The 22,100-nt window shown below is 42.3% G+C and overlaps 2 protein-coding genes across 17 annotated transcripts in view; one reads left to right on the forward strand and one right to left on the reverse strand.

Moving 5' to 3' along the window:
- The window catches only part of ltbp1 (latent transforming growth factor beta binding protein 1), a 183,492-nt gene that overhangs the window by 1,080 nt on the left and 160,312 nt on the right, over positions 1–22,100 (reverse strand). For 10 of the 11 annotated variants that reach the window (XM_061836278.1, XM_061836282.1, XM_061836279.1 and 7 more), the window contains 7 exons: positions 21,147–21,308; positions 16,168–16,257; positions 14,860–14,988; positions 5,714–5,854; positions 5,298–5,474; positions 4,683–4,835; positions 33–182 (listed from right to left, as the gene is read on the reverse strand). In XM_061836278.1, coding sequence (XP_061692262.1) covers positions 33–182; positions 4,683–4,835; positions 5,298–5,474; positions 5,714–5,854; positions 14,860–14,988; positions 16,168–16,257; positions 21,147–21,308 — 1,002 coding nt within the window. Of the gene's footprint in view, positions 1–32; positions 183–4,682; positions 4,836–5,297; positions 5,475–5,713; positions 5,855–14,697; positions 14,786–14,859; positions 14,989–16,167; positions 16,258–21,146; positions 21,309–22,100 lie in introns of those variants that run through there. The other variant, XM_061836287.1, reaches the window with a different exon arrangement.
- Positions 5,862–21,138, forward strand: LOC133509387 (uncharacterized). 6 transcript variants are annotated; one of them, XM_061836291.1, is made up of 4 exons: positions 5,862–6,910; positions 8,573–8,864; positions 8,977–13,016; positions 17,361–21,138. In XM_061836291.1, the coding sequence occupies exons 3-4, from the start codon at positions 12,612–12,614 to the stop codon at positions 17,877–17,879; spliced, it is 924 nt and encodes a 307-aa protein (XP_061692275.1). In that variant the 5' UTR covers positions 5,862–6,910; positions 8,573–8,864; positions 8,977–12,611; the 3' UTR covers positions 17,880–21,138. The 6 variants fall into 6 exon arrangements, 5 of the variants coding, with proteins under 5 accessions (XP_061692275.1, XP_061692273.1, XP_061692277.1 ...); XM_061836289.1 differs by lacking the exon at positions 5,862–6,910 and having other exon boundaries at positions 6,920–8,864; XM_061836293.1 differs by lacking the exon at positions 5,862–6,910 and having other exon boundaries at positions 6,920–8,864; positions 9,854–13,016.

A 22,100-nucleotide genomic window follows, 5' to 3' on the forward strand; every position in this document is an offset into this window, starting at 1 on the left:
TTCATTGCAGTGAATAATGACTGCGCTCTTACCAATGCAGGCCATGCGGGGCAGGTCCAGCGTGTAGCCATCAAAGCACTCACATGTGTAACCCTCTTGGACTCGAACACACCGGCCGTTATCACAGCCATTCAAGATCCCGCACTCCTCTGATCGCAAACCCTCAAACGCCTTGAATGGATCTGTGAGAATGATGACAAAGTTTACCAAAAATGTAACCTCGCTCTCTGGTCTGGACCAAAGTGGAAAATAAATCTGGCAACTTCTGACTGTAATCAGATTTCAAAACTAAGCCTTCCCTAACCCACTTTACTGGCTTTGTGTTTATCAGGTGCTGCAGGATATAAACCAGCGAGCTACATTTCCATTCATCCATTTTTTTAATACGACATCCTGGAGAGAGGACGAGTACACCTTGGCCTACGCGGCAAGTCAATCACAGGGCACATGTAACAGCTGTTAAAACTCAAGTCAGGTGGCACGGTGGCACACCTGTAAAGTGTTGGCCTCATAGTTCTGAGGACCGAGTTCAATCACGGCCCTCCCTTGTTTGCAGTTTTCCCATCTGGGTTTTCTCCAGGAGCCCAAATTCCAAAAACATTCAACATTAACTGACACTCTTAATTGCCCCTAGGTGTGATTGTGAGGGCAATTATTGTCTGTCTCCATGTGCCCTGCGTCAGGAAGGGTATCCAGCGCAAAACTGTGCCAAACATACATGACCGTTCATCATACGGATTCCTTAACAGTTAGGTCGTGGCCCGGGCTTCCTACGCCCGCACCCGGAAATGTTAATCTGCAAGGCATAGGTAGAAATTCAGATAATGTAGGTCAAAGACCAAAAAAGGGAAGAAAGTGGCTTAGTTGGCAGAAGAAGAAGAGAAATGCACAGACCATACAGCTATGAGTTGGGACTATGACAGGTAAAGCTCAGGAGTTAGTTGACATGATGATTAGGAGAAAGGTTGATATATTCTGCATCCAAGAGAGCAAGTGGAAAGGGAGGAAGGCTAGAAGATTAGGTGCAGAGTTTAAATTATTTTATCATGGGGTAGATGGGAAGAGAAATGGAGTAGGGGTTATTTTAAAGGAAGTGCTGGCTAAGAATGTCTTGGAGGTGAAAAGAGTATCAGATCGAGTGATGAGGCTGAAATTTGAAATTGAGGTTATTGTGTATAATGTGATTAGTGGCTATGCCCCACAGGTAGGATGCGACCTCGAGTTGAAAGAGAAATTCTGGAAGTAGTCCTGAGCATCCCAGAGAGAGAGAGAGAGAGCTGTGATTGGTGCAGATTTCAATGGACATGTTGGTGAAGGAAACAGGAGTGATGAAGAAGTGATGTGTTAGTACGGCATTCGGTAAAGGAACTTTGAGGGGGAGATGGTGGTGGACTTCGTAAAAACGATGGAATTGGCAGTAGTGAACACTTATTTCCAGAAGTGACAGGAACATAGACTGACCTACAAGAGCAGAGGTAGAAGCACACAGGTGGGTTATATTTTGTGCAGACGATGTAATGTGGAAGCGGTTACTGATTGTAAGGTAGGTTGGGGGAGAGTGTAGCTCGACAGCATAGGATGGTGGTGTGTAGGATGACTCTGGTAGTGGGTAGGAAGATTAAGAAGACAAAGGTAGATCAGAGAATGAGATAGTGGAAGTAGAGAGAGGAAGAATGTTGTGTGGCCTTTCGGAAAGAGGTGAGACAGGCTGTAGATGGACAGGAAGAGCTCCTGAAAGACTGGAATACTACTCCCAAGGTACTCAGGCAGGCAGGAGAGTACTTGGGGTGCCTTCTGGTAGGAAAGGGGAGAAGGAGACTTGGTGGTGAACCCCAAAATACAGGAAGTCATCCAAGGAAAGAGATTAGTGAAGAAGTGGGACATGGAGAGGACAGAGGAGAGGCGGAAGGAATACATTGAGATGCGTCGTAGGGCAAAGGTAGATGTGGTGAAGGCCAAACAAGAGGCATATGACGACGTACACCAGGTTAGATACGAAAGAAGAACAAAAGCATCTCTACAGGTTGGCCAGACAGAGGGATAGAGATGGGAAGGACGTGCAGAAACTAAAGGTGATTAAGAATAGCGATTGACATATTTGACTGGTGCCAGTAGTGTGCTAAGTAGATGGAAATACACTTTGAGAAGTTGATGAATGAAGAAAATGAGAGAGAAGGAAGAGTTGAAGAGGCAAGTGTGAATGACCAGGAAGTGGCAATGATTAGTAAGAGGGAAGTAAGAAAGGCACTGAATAGGAGGAAAAATGGAAAGACAGTTGGTCCTGATGACATACCAGTGGAGGTATGGAAGCAATTTGGCGAGGTGGCTGTGGAGTTTTTCACCAACTTATTCAATAGAGTACTAGCGGGAGAGAAGATGCCAGAAGAATGGAGGAAAAGTGTGCTAGCCCCCTTTTTTAAGAACAAAGGCGATGTTCAGAGCTGTGGAAACTATAGAGGAATAAATAAGAAATATGTTAGAATAGTACAGGACATGTGGGCAGCAGTACAGCGGTGAGATGTGCCGTAGGTGTGTCAGAAGAATTTAAGGTGGAGGTGAAACTGCATCAGGGATCCGCGCTGAGCCCTTTCCTGTTTGCAGTAGTAATAGATGGGCTGACAGATGACGTTAGACTGGAATCCCCTTGGACTATGATATGTAGTGAAAGCAAGGAGCGGACGGAGGAACAATTAGAAAGATGGCATCCACTGGAAAGGAGAGGAATGAAGATTAGCCAAAGTAAAACAGAATATATGTGCATGATTGTGAGGGGTGGAGGCTGAAGTGTGAAGCTCCAGAGAGAAGAGATAGCGAGGGTGGACGACTTCAAATACTTGGGTTGAACAATACAGAGCAATGGAGAGTGTGGTAAGGAAGTGAAGAAACTGGTCCAAGTGGGGTGGAACAGTTGGTGGAAGGTGTCTGCTGTTATATTGGACAGAAGAGTCTAGGATGTTGGGCAACAGTGGTGAGGCCGGCCATGATGTACGGATGAGAGACATTGCACTGAAGAAACAACAGGAAGCAGAACTTGAGGTAACAAAAATGAAGATGCTGAGATTCTTGCTCGGAGTGAGCAGGTTAGATAGGATTAGAAGTGAGTTCATCAGAGGCACAGCCAAAGTTTGATGTTTTGGAGGCAAGGTTAAAGAGATCAGACTTAGACGGTTTGGACATGTTCAGCGGCGAGAGAGTGGGTATTTTGGTAGAAGGGTGCTGAGGATGGAGCTGCCAGGCAAAAGAGCGAGAGGAAGACCAAAGAAAAGGTTGATGGATGTTGTGTGGGAGGACATGAGGACAGTGGGTGTTAGAGAAGAGGATGTACGCGATAGGCTTAGATGGAAAAAGATGACACGCTGTGGCGACCCCTAATGGGACAAGACAAAAGGAAAACAAGAAGAAGTCCATTAAAAGGGCTCTTGCAACTGATGCTTTGAGTAGGGAAATCCAAAAAGCAAGACGATCATGTGAACATTCAGGTGTGAGAGGTAGACAACACCCTGCACTTATCTCCAGTCTGTTAAATGAAAATCATGCAGAAAATATTGTTGTTTTGTATTATTGTTTGAATATTGTTATTGTATTGTCCAGGAATGAGAGGCAATCTCACTTCCAGGAAAGAAATTCATGCATGTGAACCACTACACTACACAGTTGACTGTTGATTGTGATAGGTGGCTTTAATTTAAGATTTACCTTCAATATTTTGATTTTTTTTTCCCATTTACACTGCAACTATTCAATCTTTCAAAAATGAATTTGGCAGATAAAAGTTTACTGCTGAGGAGTGCCAGGATGTGTCAGCACACTGCAGCATTACTTGCACAAAAGGACATGAAAGCACTGAAATTTTTTTTTCAGTAGGGTGTAGCGGGTGGGCAAGCCGCTTGATCAGTGTACTGTAATTCTTTTACACACTCATTAAACGCCCATTGGAAACACTTAGATAAAACCATATGATAAACATACATAAAATGGCAGTGTGTGTAACAAATTAAGGTAAGAAAGTTATGCTCTATTCTACAACAAGGGGAAGCATTCCTCATTCTTCTCTAGCACAAATAGGAGGTTGCTTCTTTTCACCTGCATATTGTTTACATTTCACAACTAAAATAAGGGCTCTTATGTTAACTTGCCAGTAGGATCCCTTCCCCACCCTAAAAAAAATTGAAGAATTTAAGCCACAAATCTTTCTGATTTTGACACTTGACATTATTCCCTCCCTCACTTCTCTCAACCACTTCAATCTCACCCACTAGGACCATGATAATAATAATAATAATCACTAGGCTTGATAAGTGTGAAAAGAACAGAAAATTGTTGCAATGGCTAAAGATCATTCACTTTCATATTCCTACAAAATATACATTGTTTTTAATTAGGCTGTAATTTTCTTAGAGATTATATATATATATATATATATAATATATATATATATATATATATATATATATATATAATATTTTGGTCAGAATGTATAGGCTACAAAACAGATTATATTATATATGAAGAGTGTGTTTTCAAAACGCGACATAGGCATTTTTTTCAGATTTACGAAACTCGCGCCAAAATTATCCAGGTCCGAATGGTAGTTATCGGGATACTCTGATTTTTGTTGAAAGTGCGACATATATTTCTATATCAGTCAAGGAAGATCGCGTTTTATTTCAAAATGTACTTACATTCCACGTTGTCGTAAAATGGCAAGGCAGGATGCTCCTCGGGCGATGGTGAGTAGTCTGGGCTCACTTCATACTCATGGACTGGACCAGCGACAAGGGCATCACGGCCGTAAGGATGACGCCCGCCAAGGTTACACATGGATGCATAATCACCTTAGAGAGCAGGAAGAGGGGGGACAAAAGAGCCAGAAATAACAGTGTGAGAACCATAACAGCCACCATTGCCTTTGTTTGGCCTTCTCCAAAGAAAACGAAGAACAAAGTCTGGTGGTCATGTGAGGTATTTCTCTCTCATCTTTTATTTTCCAACTTGTCTGGTTCAGATGCTGCTCTACCAGGACAATGTGCAGATGAATGTTAAAGACTATCAGCAATCGAGAAGACTATTAGAGAATTGTGGTAATAGGATAATCCCAAATAAGCATATTATTGGTAGATCCAATGTCCAGAAGGACACTTTCAGACAAATTGCTTGCATGTTATTAGCATACTTGGTGAATTAAGACGAACTCAGATTCCGATTAAAACGGCAGATTTGTAATTCAGATCATGTGTAACATTAAAACTGGTTTGATTGAGACGTGGGACATAGATGTAAGAGTGTACTGCTGATACCTGTGTTTTTGGGTGGGCAAAGGGCACATTCCATGCCCCACGCCTCTCCAAAGAGACAACAGCACTCTGTGAATGTCGTCTTCCTGTCGGGACCCATTGGGAGTGTGCACGTCATGGTTTCTGTCACCTTCTGCCAGCAGATACCCTGAAAGTCGACCTGACCCACCCCATGTTGGTCTGGGGATGAGGACACACACACACACTAAATCAGCGAAGCATTTTGCAAGAAACACTTCTTGAAATTATGTGTTTCTTATAAGTTGTTTTAAAATGCTTTTCATCATGTAAAGCTCATTGGGTTACCTTCTTATGAATAAATTTGCTTTGTTTCACTTTTAGACAAAGATCCTACTGGATAATTGATAATTGTTCTCGTTTTAGTTGAGAAAAACTCAAGACAAATGCCAAACTCTTACCAGCCACATCAGGAACAAAGATGCATCTGTTCCTGTTGGGGTCCAACACCATGGGATGATTACAGAAACAAATATATGACCCTTCAGTGTTCAAACACTGTGCTCCAACACACACTGACTCGTCGGCGCACTCATTTATATCTAAAAGAAAAGAAATGGAGGCAAAATATGTCTTTGATTATTTTTTGATATATATCTTTTTGACATAGAGTAAAATAATAATAAAAAAAACAATCTCAGTTTATCTACTGTTAATCTGCACATCCAAGCATTCCTTTTTCTTTCACTTATACATTAAGACGGAACTAATAATCAGACACTTTTAAAGTTCCATAATTTTTGAGTCTTCAGTTAACCGAGCATGCAGGTTTCTGAAATGTGGGGGGAAACCCACGCAAGTACTCAAGAGACAATTTTCAGATGACACACAGAAAGGTCAGAGCCTGTTCGGTATTGATGGCGAGATGAAGTCTCATGGAGATTCAAACCATTTCAGCCAATTGGAATATGTCTGGCGGCACAGTGGATCAGATGGAAAGCGTTGGCCTCACAAGTCCTAGATCCCTGGTTCAATCCCGGACCCAGCTGTGTGGAGTGTGCATGTTCTCCTCGTGCCTGCGTGGGTTTTCTCCGGAGTTGGAATAATTGTGATCATAAATATCATACATCTGCTTCCAATAAAGAAATGCTTTGCTCTGGTCTAGATAACGTGGCAGCCTCCTACCAGGAGATAGCAAGAACAAAAACATGATGGGCGTGTGTGTGCGTGTAGGTGTGGGTGTGTGTTAGTCCTTGGTGAGAAGAGTAGGGGCACATGAGCAGGCAATTGACCCCTCCGTGGATATTGCGCAATCCGCGTCACTGACCAATCAAGAGGCCAGAGATCTGCATAGACCAAAGCCTGTTTTTGCTCCCGCCATTTTCTCTGACAACATTGAATGGTCCAGTATAGGTTTAGTTAGCGTTTTATCGCGTATTTGGGTTATTTAACAAAAAATATGGTTAAGAGGTGTAGTCACTGACTTTGTAATAGTGACGACAGGTATCCTGAAAGGCTAGTTGGTGGAGTTCGATTCGTACCCTTTCCAAAACTGAAGACCCAGTACGAAAAATGCCTTCGATGGGTCAAACTTTGTGGAAGACCTCATCATCAACTAAATCCATCTAATATCAACCGGAACACATGTTTGCACGAAGGTATGCCCTATATTTGATTTTCAATACATGTCTCGTATAAATGAATTCGAAGTTCTTCGCTAGCATAACACTGCTGCGTGTGAACAATTGACACACTTATTCTTTGTTGAGCGATATTTAGCGATGATTGGACAGCACAAACGTATTGATTTCTTGCTGGCTCGCGGCCAGAAGCTTAACCAGACTGTGTTTGCACGAAGATATGCCTTAAATTTGATTTTTAATACACGTCTCGTATAAATGAATGAGACGTTCTCCGCTAGCATAACATTGCTACGTGTGAACGATTGACACACTTAATTCTTTGTTGAGCGATATTTAGCGATGATCGGACTGCACAAACGTATTGATTTCTTGCTGGCTCGCGACCAGAAGCTTAACCAGACTGTGTTTGCACGAAGATATGCCTTAAATTTGATTTTTAATACACGTCTCGTATAAATGAATGAAACATTCTCCGCTAGCATAACATTGCTACGTGTGAACGATTGACACACTTAATTCTTTGTTGAGCGATATTTAGCGATGATCGGACTGCACAAACGTATCGATTTCTTGCTGGCTCGCGGCCGAAAGTTAACCAGACTGTGTTTGCACGAAGATATGCCCTAAATTTCATTTTTAATACACGTCTCGTATAAATGAATGAGACGTTCTCTGCTAGCATAACATTGCTACGTGTGAACGATTGACACACTTATTCTTTGTTGAGCGATATTTAGTGATGATCGGACTGCACAAACGTATTGATTTCTTGCTGGCTTGCGGCCAGAATCTTAACCAAGACTGTGTTTGCACGAAAATATGCCCTAAATTAGATTTTTAATACACGTCTCGTATAAATGAATGAGACGTTCTTCGCTAGCAAAACATTGCTATGTGTGAACGACTGACACACTTATTCTTTGTTGAGAGATATTTAGTGATGATCGGACTGCACAAACGTGTCGCTTTCTTGCCGGCTCGCGGCCAAAGCTTAACCAGACTGTGTTTGCACGATGATATGCCCTATATTTGATTTTCAATACACGTCTCGTATAAATGAATGAGACGTTCTTCGCTAGCAAAACATTGCTACGTGTGAACGATTGACACACTTATTCTTTGTGGAGCGATATTTAGCGATGATCGGACTGCACAAACGTGTCGCTTTCTTGCCGGCTCGCGGCCGAAGCTTAACCAGAGTGTGTTTGCACGAAGATATGCCCTATATTTGATTTTCAATACACGTCTCGTATAAATGAATGAGACGTTCTTCGCTAGCATAACATTGCTACGTGTGAACGATTGACACACTTATTCTTTGTTGAGCGATATTTAGCGATGATCGGACTGCACAAACTTGTCGCTTTCTTGCCGGCTCGCGGCCGAAGCGTAACCAGACTGTGTTTGCACGAAGATATGCCCTATATTTGATTTTCAATACACGTCTCGTATAAATGAATGAGACGTTCTTCGCTAACATAACATTGCTACGTGTGAATGATTGAATGAAATCAGAAGCATGGCGTCTCTCTCAGTTAAGAATGTATTGTATTTAGAATCTATAATATTTCGTTGATTTGAATGAAATCAGAAGCATGGCGTCTGTCTCAGTTAAGAATGTATTGTATTGTATTGTATTGTATTTGCCATTTTTACCAATTGTTTGTCTTACGTCAGCGCACGTGGCGTGACGTCACTTCAGGAGGCGTGGTTAAGTGCCCTGTACGGAGGGGTCAATTACAGTATCATCTCCTGTCTACGTAAACCAGTCCCGAACTCCACATGGTCACCAGATCTGTAACTCTTGAACATGAGTTGGTGCATCCAGCTATCTTCAAGGATCGTATTTTCTGCAATATAAGCCGCACCTAAGAGCCTTTCATTTTCTCAGAAGCTGACAATGCGCCTTATAATCCAGTGCTCCTAATATATGGATCAATATTGAGCTGCAACAGGTCTCGCAACTACAGTAAGCAGCCGCCGACTCAATTTTCCCCTGTAGAAGTAGAGCGCAGTGCATGCTGGGATATATGACTGCGCGACGTGTGCTATTTCATTTTCATTTGTGTGTTTGTGTAAAGACCCCAAAATGGCTCCTCTTAAGAGATGCTTACGACACAGAGTTTAAACTCAAGGCAATCAGTCACACAGTAGAAAACGGGAATAGAGCAGTAGCGAGAGAATTTACCATTAACGAATCAATGGTGCAGAAGTGGAGGAAGCAACAAGATTATCTGCGCCCAGTAAAGAAGACTAAAGAGAGTTTACGAGAGAACAAAGCGAGATGGCAACCCCAGTCTCTACTGTAGCGTCCATTCTTTGCGCCTTATAATGTTGTGCACCTTATATATTGAAGAGTATTTCACTTTGAAGTGTGTCTTCTGCTCTTTGTTTGTATAACTCATGTTTGAAGCATGCCAACTCATCAGATAACCTTAAGTGAATTTTGCTGAAATGTTTACTAGAGACCAGGACGTAGGAATATGCCCGTTATTACCAGATAGATTTGGTTTAGTCATTATGATTGCCGATATTTTGTGATGCTCTTTGCTTTATGATGCGATTCTCATGTGATGCTATTTGTTTTCCTTTCATACTTTTGTGATGCGGACCCTTCTGATAGTATAAGAATGCTGCAAGTCCTTTGTATCTTTGCACTTCTGATCTGCTCCAGCCATTGTCTGTCACTCTTTTGTGCCCAGAATATTCTGTAAGTAAAAGCTTCGAAGAAACTGTTCATCATCTCTAGCCTGTATTTGGATAACCAACATTCTCACTACCCGAAACTAAACGAACACGCGAGGAGGAAAAAAGCGTCCTCCAACAACTTTTATTGCACTTTCATTATTTCCTTAAATATGACCTAATACATTTCATCAACAGATAAAGTGTTGTCCATTTGCTAATCAGACAAGGATGTGTTGTGGAGCCGGTGGTTGTCTTGATCTTTGTACGCAGAAAACCGGTTGGTGGCATCCTCCTCTCCCAGGCGAACGACACCAGATACCCGCCTCCTGCCCATTGACAGCTGGGATTGGCTCCAGCACTCCCCGCGACCGTTGTGAGGATAAGCAGTAAAGGAAATGGATGGCTATTATATTATTATATTATATAACAAGCAAACAAAACGCTACAAGGTTGAAAACTCTTCTTTTTTTCTCATGCTTTTTAGAATATATCCACTTTTATATCATATTACTTGCACTGTATGCAGTTTTAATTGCTTTTTTTAAATATTGTCATTTTTATTGTTTTTATCCCGTTTTAAATGTTTTATCTCTTTTTTCAAATGCCTTTAATCATGTAAAGTTACCTCTTGTATGAAATGCGCTATACAAATAAATTTCCTTTGCTTTGCTTTACAATGATGCCTATGATAGAGGCCCCGGCGGGTCCAATATACAAGCAGTTTGATCTTAAAGATGTTGCTTGTCTTGCTCACTTGTCTCGTCTCTTTTGGTGGTAATGGATGGCTGTCAAGTTTTGTGGAAACTTTACAGGGGTATACACCCTGCATGGGAGACTGGAGACAAGCAGCATCTAGATCATGCACTAGTATTGAACAACGAGAAATCGAGACAACTGCAGGTATGCTTAACGTACCCAATGGAACCATATTGAGAGCACACTTCGAGCGTCTGGTCGCAGCTATCAGAGAGCGGTTCCCCACTCCTATTACAGCCGCACCCACTTATTTTCCCCATGTTAAATGACCCAGTTGAGCACTTGACTAAGTTTACTAAACTTTGGACTGAATCGGCTGGACGTCACCCTGGACAGTGTGGTTCGGAGGAGGCTATGTTCAGGACTGGGATCCCGGCAGGTCTCTCTGAACCAGTACAGACCACTCTTAAAGCTGACCTTGACCTCCTGTCCGAAGATGAGCCTAGATTTAGACGACACTTAGTGCATCACCTCAAAATTTAAGTCAACAACAGGGTGAGGATAATGAAATCACTAAACTCCAAATAGAACTTCTTAAATTACAAGTAGCATAGGCAAGACGTAAAGGTCCAAAACCACACCAGATGTAATTTTTTGCCAGGCACAATCACCGAGACAGGCAGGTGGGTTCTGGGGTAATAGCCGGGGTGAATACGCAGGAAGGCGTGAAGCGGCTAGGGGGAGAGTGCAACAACATCAACGTGATCAAGGATGTTTTGTTTGTGGTTCTCCCGAAAACTGGATTGAAGACTGTCTTACAGCTCCTACACCTCAAGGTCCAATGCAAGGGCGTTGTGGCTGGTCCAACAGTAACAATCCTGCTGTGTTGGACCTGCCTAACTGGAAACGGAATTATTTTAAAACAGCTAAAGGTACTCCTATTGCACATTTGACACTGATCCAACGATTAGATAAAGCCCTGGCCAAACCCTTGGCAGTGGCTATCATCAAGGTCCCCGGTCACTCCAAATCCACTTCAACCACAGCCCTCGGCAATAATGCTGCCGACTTGGCTGCCAACCAGACTGTGGGCTATGTCCCACAGATGCTTGTCCAATTATTTGACAAATCCTCTCCTGACGAACCTCTGTCTCATAGTGAATTGGTAAAATACAGCACAACGATTCTCCTGAACAAAAGATATTTTGACCAAAACTCACTCTATGGCTCATATTGGCCCCAAAGCATGCTAACCAAACTTCGCATTTGGTGGCAGCCTAAAATGTCTTGACTTGTGTCACGCTCACTGTCGTGTAATATTTGCCAGCTACACAATGTTCGCCCCACACTTCGACCGTTGCCAGGTTCATTTGACCCATCCACCTGGCTCGGCGCGGAACTGGTCATGGATTTCACAGAAATTATCACTGCTGTTCACGGTACACACTACATTCTTGCTTTTGTTGACACCTTTTCCGGATGGCCTGAAGCGTACCCCTGCGCTAGCGAAGACGCCATGTCGGTAATGAAAGCTTCGGTGAACCATTGGATTCCAACGCACAGTTTCACTCTGGACAATGGCTTATGACACCTGAGAGTGAACCAACTGCAACTGTAACTGTGGACATTTATTGGGCCCGACTTGAACCAGAAACACCGCTCAAACCTGGTCTCATACATCAATTTCTGTTGTGGAAGCCCTGGTTAAACACTCTTGGGGCTTACCTGCCTCCACTAGATCCATACCATTGCACACTATATTACAACCCCAACTACAATCTAGTATCCATGGAAAACTTTGCATGCATACAAGGTGATGCTTGGGACATTACATCCACACATATATACGCAGCAAGAGAGGGTGTAGCAGCATCCTGCACTCTTTACACCAGATCAACTGACATGGTTCAAAATGCAGGAAGAGTCAGTACCCCACATTTCACTCACTCTGTCTCCATTGGATTCCAACGCACAGTTTCCCCACTCTCATCCGCTCGGACAACGGTACACATTTCACATCCACACACCTAGCTACTGTTGAGAAGTGGTTATGGGTTAACTCACAAGTTTGGTTGTGTTTATCACCCCGCCAGTCAAGGTTCAGTTGAACGTATGAATTGCACGTTGAAGGAAAAACGGGCTAAAATATGTACTTCTTCTGGCATGAATTGGGTTCAGGCTCTTTCCCTTGCTCTAATGTCTGTAAGACAAACTGTGTCTCGCCCTACTGGTTTCTCTACTTATGAACTTCTTATAGGTCGTCTAATGCCTGGCCCTTCCTCCTCACTCCAACCGCTGGAGGAAGGCTGTGTCTCCCAAGTTTTCTCATACAATGTTTTGGACACAACTGCATTCTTTTGCTTCTAATTTCTCCTTACAGATCCAGGACTCTCTTCCATCACCACCTCCTGCACTTGATCTTCCTGAGTGGTCAACCTTAAACGACTCTCTCGTGAGTGGTCAGAACCCTTTGGTCTGGCAGAACCGTCTCTTCGGCCGCCTCCCGTGCAACAGTGCAGGCAGATGTGCTTTAGTAACTTTACTTTTGCCTATTTCCGTTGTTCGTGTCACCCGAGATGATCTAGCAGTTGCTCCTGAACACATGAAGGATGCCGTTGGCCTATTACACCGTTCACGCAGCTCCAAACCTACCTGGCTCGGTGCTGATGACCCCACCGACATTGACGCTATTGGCCTCCCCGATGGTGTCCCAGATGAGTATAAACTGGCTGATCAGGTAGTTGCTGGTTTTGAAAATATACCTGTAATTTCTGCTCTTTTTCCCGTTACTCCTAACGAAAATGTCGACCGTATCAATTACATACATTATAATGTGCAACGTTTGGGCAAGTTCACCCTTGAAGGACTTGAAGCTGTACATGAGCAACTTAAGGCTACATCTATTATGGCTTTCCAAAATAGAATCGCATTGGATACACCGTTGGCCAAGAAAGGAGGTGTTTGCCAAATAACACACAACTTGGCAGACGCCTCTCTAAGGCTGTAGATGGACTTAGAACCCTTCCTAAAAAAATGAAGGAACACTCTGGTGTTAACACGTCTATGTGGGATAACTGGATGAATGTGTTTGGTAAATGGAAGGGTGTCATTTCATTAATCTTCATCTCCCTGGCTGTCTTCACCTCTATTCTCACCCTCTGTGGATGCTGTTGCATTCCATGTATTCATTCTCTTTTAACCCGTCTGATTGAGAAGGCGAGTGGTGCCACAACTGATGGCCGGGGTAATTATGTCATCATTAGACCCCCGCCCCGACACAGTGCTCAAGATGATTTTAGTGTTGTTATCGCTCCCCTTGAAAGTGATACTAAACTTCCACTGCATCCTGATTGTCATGACGTTGACATGCCCCATGATTGCATTGCCCTTGCCCTTCTGTTCTACTGATACTTTTTGCATGATATTACTTTTTTAGAAACGTTTTGCTGTTTTTGAGTTGTCTAGTACTGTCCTACAGGTTTAAAGCTTACAGGTGTTCTGAATCACGATGCTATGCACATGTTAAAAGGTATGGTTGAACGATTAGAGAGGGTTTTATGTTTTCCATATTTCTTGAAGGGTTACTTTGGGAATTTTCGTGATTGTTTTTGTGATCTATTTCATAGATCAAAAGAGGGAATGAAGACTATTTTACTTTTATTGCACTTTCATTATTTGCTTAAATATGACCTTATACATTTAATCAATAGATAAAGTGTTGTCCATTTGCAAATCAGACACCAATGTGTTGTGGAGCCGGTGGTTGTCCTTGATCTTTATACGCAGAAAACCGGTTGGTGGCATCCTCCTCTCCCAGGCGTTGCCATGGAGACAAATGACACCAGATAAGGAGCGGAAAGTTACCATCCCGGCCCAGGACTAGACTGGGGGGGGTTAGCCACTTTTATGGACCCATACATAGAAAAACCGTGTGTTACCAGGCAGCTCTTGTCTTCTTCTTTGGCTATCCTGCCAGAAGACACACGTCTTGTGTGCCGCAGATACCTAGATAAGACCCGGACGTCTGTATTGCACATTCCTTTGTAATAAATCCATTTGCTGTTAACTTTTTCTAATCATTGGTCATATCGTCCTCGACTCGTGAACACGCGTAGGCTCCAAACTCGCAAATCCCTACAATATGAAAATTTTTTTTTAAAATGGGCGATTCGTTAAAGGTGCGCCTTATAGTGGGGAAAATACGGTATTCCTCAGGTAGTATCTTTCATATTTTTGACTCTGCCTTGCTACCCCAAACTGTTTCACGAGGACTCCGTGCCTGGCTGCTCGCCTTGCACCCTGCACATATTGAATTAGAACACGGCCATGGAGTCTATTCACAACTTCACACTCATGGACCACTGCATGACCCCACCATAAAATAAACTTTGCATAAATCAATGCATCTGCCACCTTACCTCCACCCCTCGGCATTTGGGTCCTCCACACACTCCAGAGCCGTAACAAAGCTCAAATTTGAACTTGGAACCCTTGACTGTGTCACGCCTGTTAAATAATTTAGCTAAAAAGCTTACATTTTGGGTTAAACAGGTTTTGCACACACGCACGCATGCACACACCTCGACACTCCAGTTTGACAGGGTCATAGTCCTGTCCTGTCTTGCAGTAACACTCATAGCTCCCCACAGCGTCCTGACAGAAGCCTCCTTTACACACCTCCTGGCCGAACAGAGTGCACTCATCTGCATCTGGGGGAAAAAAAAAAAGTTATTACAATATGCACTATAATAATGATTTTAGGAATGTTCTGCGGAGAGCTATGTTGAACAACGCCGTGGACAAGAACATAGACTTTAATGGTAACAACAGTAATGACAACAACATGTAAATTCTTGTGTTATATAGAGATCGTGCACCCACATCATAAAATCCCGTGATTTTTGTTCATCTCGCCATATTGCGGGTCAAACAAAGCAACGTTGAAAGTTAATTCCATTGATATGAAACAAAAATATGTCTTAGAGCACAAGACCCAGCGTTTTGTCTGATACCGTTAAACATTTAGAAGGTGCTTATAAACGAAGGTATATGTAAAAATTAGAGACACTTGGTATAGAGGATCCATATTTAATGCCGAAGTCGATGTTTTCGCCGATAATAAATAATATTAATTTGCTTCCGCTTGTCTTGGACAACTGGATCTACACGTATATCTAGTGAATAAGTCGTCGAGAGTTACACAGAACGTACAAAGCGTACAAAAGTCTGGACGCATTCAAACACTTCGCTGCTGGATCTGTTCTCAATCAGGAATAAATTTCACGTTGATGGACCCACTCAGTTTTTTACGATATAAATACCAATATTTAAATAAATGACCCCTGGTTTTACACAAACTCACATTCAATAACTATGATTGGAAAAAATCTTTAGTCATCTTCTCCGTATATGGAAGCGTAATGCTGCCACAAGTTAACCTCAATAAACCTCTTTGTGACAATTTATTATTATTTTTTAATATGAATTGTTCTGAAATGAGTCAACTTGGCGTTATAGATACTTCTTGACAATTTGAGATTGAGAAGAATAATTCCTACCTGAAATGAAATGATCGCTACACAGGCCTGTGTATTTCGTTGGGCACCATCCATCCCGTTTAATGGCCGAAATCCATCGACCTTTTCTGGTCTTTTCAGATGGTATTCTATAGAATGATCTATTTGAAGAACTGTCTCGTCTATTGTGACAACCAACAGCACAACAGATCTTGGGGAATTTGAAAAATCAGCTCCGATTCAACAATTCCCGCACTGCCGAGTGAGTGGCAATATAGCGCCGTAAAAGCAGTGACGTCACGTGGACGATCTCTATTGCTAAAATGTCACACTCCCACTTACAATGTCAGAGATTACATTTTGTGAACTTACTTTTGTAGCTCTGAGCTGTTGGGACGTCGTAAAGCAACTCTCCACTTGGGATAAATCCTTTTCCAGATGGACACATCTGCTTGAACTGGTCTGAAATGAGCACAAATATGGATATCAATTCGACAATAATACACACAATTCAGAGCTGCCAACTTGTAAAAATTCACTTCCAGAAGTATTTGTCCAAATTTGTCTGAATTTTCAAAATGGTGTCAAGAACATTCCCATGGAACAGTCATAATTATTATTGTTAATAAAATTGTGGCTTCATTATTTGTCATTTCAATGTCTTTACTACATCAGCCTCGTAATAGCAGAGGTATTGCTGTCTGAATCAAAGTAGTATTGTTGCAGCACAGCTGGTCCGGTATGTGAGATTTCAACATACCATCATTAAAAATATCAAGTCTATGCCAATTCTGTTTTCAACCCTGGTCATAAAAATATTACCTAAAAAAAGAAATTCTATTAAATCATATTCATTATATTTCAATGTGAAAATGAAAATTCAGCACTATTTTGCAAAGAAACATTACTGATAGGTTACACTGATAGTTTGTTTCTATTTTCCGCAATGTACTTCTTGTACCTCTTGCATGCTTTTTATAGTACATGTTTATATTCCGTATATCCACAATAGCTACAGAAACAATGCAAATACTCAAATTTTGCAAATAAATGGAAATTAATACACTGAATTTATACTACACATATTTATTAATAATAATAATATCCTATTATCCCGCGACCCTTGTGAGGATAAGCGGCTAAGAAAATGGATGGATGTTATATATTTTCAACATGCCCACATTTTGAAGTGACATGCAGTGACATACTAATTAATTAACTGCCTGATTAATAAACAAACGCAGCATTCTGTATGGAAGTGTACTATTTTATATCTCGAAACAGGTCTTACTTGGCCTGTTATTTTGCTGTTTAAAATGGGTTTCTCGCCACAAAAACGGGGTTACAACTGGACATACTGTATATGACAAGTAGTTAAATAGTTTATTTCGATGTTTTGCCACTGACTGTAATGACAGCTTATCAATTTGCATGGCTTTACTGTTGTCTTCGCTGATCGACTGCTCGCCCTCCCTTTGTGACACTTGTAAAATGCATGGGAAGAAGTGTAGCTTATTCGTTAGCATGGAGGCAGTGATCAGTGACAGACAATGCGTTGACTTCAGATGCAAAGACAACTTTCACCTCAGCGACTTGGCAGCCGGTGTCACGACCCATCGAGACGGAGGAAGGACCCAAATGCAGGAGGACACGGGAGACGCAGAGGTAATTCGGGAAAAAGCTTTATTAATCCAAGGTCGGGAATCGGGCAGGCAGTCAGGTATAGCAGCGGTAATCAGGACGTCGGGCGTAGAGGGCAGGTCAGCGGCCAGGCAGGAGTCGGTACACGGGAGAACGATCAAAGCAGGCAGGAGTATCAAGGGAGTCAGGCTTACGGGGTCGGTCGGAGAACAAGCGGAGATCGGTACACACGGGTTGACGATCAGGGATATGGGAGTGATGAAACGGGGCATGAACCGCAACGATCTGGGAGCGGACCAGTCGTCCCCCTGGACCTATATACACCGGGGCCAATCAGCACGCATGAGGCTCAGGTGTGTGCCTTCCAATTAGCGCAACCGCGCGGGCACCCGCGCAGCCCGGGCTGGAGCAGCAAGGATCATGACAGCCAGAGGGCGGAATAAAATAGCCAGCAGCTTTTCAATGTGGAGGCCTCACTCACGTCAGACAGTGTTTTTTTTTTTCCTAATGTCTGGAACAATCAGCGATAACGTTGTCAACGTTCAATGATATCTGTAACATATAGCTGTTCTCTAACATTTGATGGCTGTGACGATTATGAATATTAAGATGTTCCCCCAAAATCTACATTTTTGGAGGAATCATTTCATGTTTGTACATGAAAAAGTCTTGTTGCAAAGGGCTCACTTTGAAAATTTTTCCATTAACAAAGAACAAATAAGCTATCACTCCACGGTTATGTATGAAGAATCACTAGGCAGACTAGTGCACTGATGTATCTACATTAGTAAAAAAAAAGTACTGGATTTTCCGCACTATAAGGCGCACCACATTATAAGGCACACCTTCAACTAATGGCCTATTTCAAAACTTTTTTCATATATAAGGCGCACCGCATTATAAGGCGCATTGAATGGACGCTACTTTAGAGGCTGGGGTTACGTTATGCATCCATTGGATGGAGCTGCACTAAAGGCTCAATTTTGATCCATATACAGTGAAGAAAATAAGTATTTGACCACCCTGCTATATTGCAAGTTCTCTCACTTAGAACTCGAGGAGGGGTCTGAAATTTTCATCGTAGGTGCATGTCCACTGTGAGAGAGATAATCTAAAAAGAAAAATCCAGAAATCACAATGGATGATTTTTTTTAACGATGTATTTGTGTGATACAGCCGCAAGTAAGTATTTGAACACTTGTCTATCAGCTACAATTCTGACCCTCAAAGATCTGTTTCTCCACCTTTAAAAGTCCACCTCCACTCCATGTATTATCCTGAATCAGATGCACCTGTGTGAGGTCGTTAGCTGAATAAAAACACCTGTCCACCCCATACAATCAGTAAGACTCAAACTTCTAACATGGCCAAGACCAAACAGCTGCCCAAAGAGACCAGAGACAAAATTGTACAACTCCACATGGCTGGAAAGGGTTGCAGAGAAATTGCCAAGCAGCTTGGTGAAAAAAGGCTCACTGTTGGACCAATCATTAGAAAATGGAAGAAGCTAAACATGAAGGTCAATCTCAATTGGAGTGTAGCCCCATGCAAGATATCACCTTGTGGGGTCTCAATGATCCTTAAAATGGTGAGGAATCAGCCCGGGACTACACAGAGTTGAAAAGAGCTGGGACCACCATTTCTAAGGTCACTTTTGGTCATACACTAAGACGTCATGGTTTGAATTCATGCATGGCACGGAATGTTCCGTTGCTTAAACCAGCATATGTCAAGGCCTGTCTTAAGGTTGCCAATGACCATTTGGATGATACAGAGGAGTCATGGGAGAAAGTTTTGTGGTCAGATGAGACCAACATATTTCCGTGTTTGGAGGAAAACGAATGAAGAATTCCATTCCAAGAACACCATCCCTACTGTAAAGCAATGGGGTTGTAGCATCATGCTTTGGGGCTGTTTTTCTGCACATGGGACAGGACGGCTGCACTGTATTTAGGAGAGGATGACCACGGCTATGTATTGTGAGATTTTGGGGAACAACTTTCCCTCAGTCACAGCATTGAAGATAGGTTGTGGCTGGGTCTTTCAACATGACAATGACCCGAAGCACACAGCCAGGAAAACCAAGGAGTGGCTCCGTAAGAAGCATATCAAGGTTCTGGCGTGGCCTAGCCAGTCTCCAGACCTAAACCCAATAAAAAATCTTTGGAAGGAGTTGAAACTCAGTGTTTCTCAGTGACAGCCCAGAAACCTGTGTGATCTCGAGAAGATCTGTGTGGAGGAGTGGGCCAAAATCCCTCTGCAGTGTGGGCAAACCTGGTGAATGTTTGACCTCTGTAATTGCAAACAAAGGCTACTGTACCAAATATTAGTTTTCTCAGGTGTTCAATTTTTTTTTTTTGCAGGTGTATCACACAAATAAATCATGAAAAAAAAAAAACATACATTGTGATTTCTGAATTTTTCTTTTTAGATTATGTCTCACATAGTGGACATGCACCTATGATGAAAATTTCAGACCCCTCCATGATTTCTAAGCAGGAGAAGTTGCAATATAGCAGGGTGTTTAAATACTCATTTTTTTCACTGTAGCTACCTTTGGTGCAACACTGTCAAACTCATCATTGATGAATTGGTCCAGTTATATTGCTTCCAGCATTCATGAACAGTGATCCCATCCTGCTCCCACAGCATGTCACTCTGTGCCATCCATGGTGTTTGTGAGGGATTTTTTTTTTTAATCCAAAGAGTCATGGGAGAAAGTTTTGTGGTCAGATGAGACCAAAATGGAACTTTTTGGTCATAATTCCACTAACCGTGTTGTTTGGAGGAAGACAAATGATGGGTTCCATCCCAACAACACCATCCCTCTTGTGAAGCAGGGTGTTTTTCTGCACATGGGACACAACGACTGCACTGTATTAAGGAGAGGATGACCGCGGCCATGTATTGTGAGATTTTGGGGAACAACCTCTTTCCCTCAGTCAGAGCATTGAAGATGGGTCGTGGCTGGGTCTTTCAACATGACAATAACCCGAAGCACACAGCCAGAAAAACCAAGAGTGGCTCCGTAAGAAGCATATCAAGGTTCGGGCGTGGCCCAGACAGTTTCCAGACCTAAACCCAATAGAAAATCTTTGGAGAGAGCTGAAACTGTTTCTCAGCGACAGCCCAGAAACCTGTCTGATCTAGGGAAGATCTGTGTAGAGGAGTGGGCCAAAATCCCTCCTGCAGTGAGTACAAACCTGGTGAACAACTACAGTAAACGTTTGACCTCTGTAATTGCAAACCAAGGCCACTGTAACAACTGGCCACTGGTTTTCTCAGATGTTCAAATACTTATTTGCAGCTGTATCACGCAAATAAATTGTTAAAAATCATATATTGTGATTTCTGGATTTTTCTTTTTAGATTATCTCCCTCACAGTGGACATGCACCTCCATGATTTCTAAGTGGGAGAACTTGCAATATAGCAGGGTGTTCAAATACTTATTTTCTTCACTGTATAAGACACACCGAATTATAAGGTGCACCGGATTATAAGGCGCACCGTCGGCTTTTGAGAAAATTAAAGGCTTTTAGGTGCGCCTTATCGTGCGGAAAATACGGTAACTGAAAAATGACTTAGCAATAACACTTCAATGACCATCTGGTATGATGCTTGCAAGTCTGACAAATTTGATTTAGTTTTCATGTTGGACAACTGTGCAGCTGTTGTAGTGTACTGCATTATCTTTTCCAGAATACTGACCTGTGCCATTGACAGGACAAGGATAAACCTCACAGTTGTCACCCCAGCCAGCTCCCAGTGTGCAGCAACACTCTTGCAGGGTGACGTGGCTGGTGAGGACACTTTCACACAAGTTCTCATCACTTAAATGGAAGTAACACTCTTTACGCTCGACTGGTGACACTGAAGAAGAGAAACAGTAGATGAGAAGGTTTGTACCAGAAAGTCAGAGTCTTTAGTCAACAACGGTTCGGAAAGCAACAGTCATTATCATGGTGGTGGGGGTTAGTAACATGGGAATTAAGGTATTTGTTTTTCTACCAACTGTTTTGACTTATTATCACATTAATAAACTTGAAGAATAACAGATCATGGCTGGTCCTGATTGACAGTCCAAAGTCCAACCAGTCCGAGAAAAGACTAAGACTTTTGGGAGACCGGTCTCAAGCATTACTTACACTTACTTACGAGTTATTAAATTGAACTTCCAAGTTAAAGCACTTTTTTCTGGTTCGGAAAAACAGTGAAGCCCAATTATACCAGGAGACCAAGACAGTAAACCTGGTGGCACCTTCGACATCTACAATGTCTTGTTTTACAAAGATAGCTTCAAGAGCTACTGAAGATGACAAATAATACGATAAAAACTACCAACTTTTTATTGCTCATTGTCTCAAAAGTATGTTGTTGTAAAGTAGTTGGTCCAGCAACCAGAGACAAATTTCTCATGTTTTTGACATAGTTGGAAAAATTATAATGATGATTGTGATTCTGATCTGATATTACGGCTTTATTTGTGTTTACATATGTGTTGGCAAAATTACTCATACTCACACTTTAATGGCATCATGTATTCTTTTATTGTTCCATAACGCTTATGTAACTTCTCTTGCCTCGCTAATAGCAGCAAGTCATTGTTTGTCATATCCAAGGATATTCACAAGCGCCTATAAAAGCTGGTTGGGTAGTAGGTGG

This window comes from Syngnathoides biaculeatus, chromosome 12, assembly GCF_019802595.1.
Source record: "Syngnathoides biaculeatus isolate LvHL_M chromosome 12, ASM1980259v1, whole genome shotgun sequence".
NCBI classification, from domain to species: Eukaryota; Metazoa; Chordata; class Actinopteri; order Syngnathiformes; family Syngnathidae; genus Syngnathoides; species Syngnathoides biaculeatus.

Bases quoted from the DNA above. Each gene is read 5' to 3' on its own strand.
- LOC133509387 (XM_061836291.1), top strand. From the start codon at position 12,612: ATGTTTTGGACACAACTGCATTCTTTTGCTTCTAATTTCTCCTTACAG. The intron at 13,017-17,360 runs GTAGTTGCTGGT...CGTTGACTTCAG, and splicing joins AGTATAAACTGGCTGATCAG to ATGCAAAGACAACTTTCACC.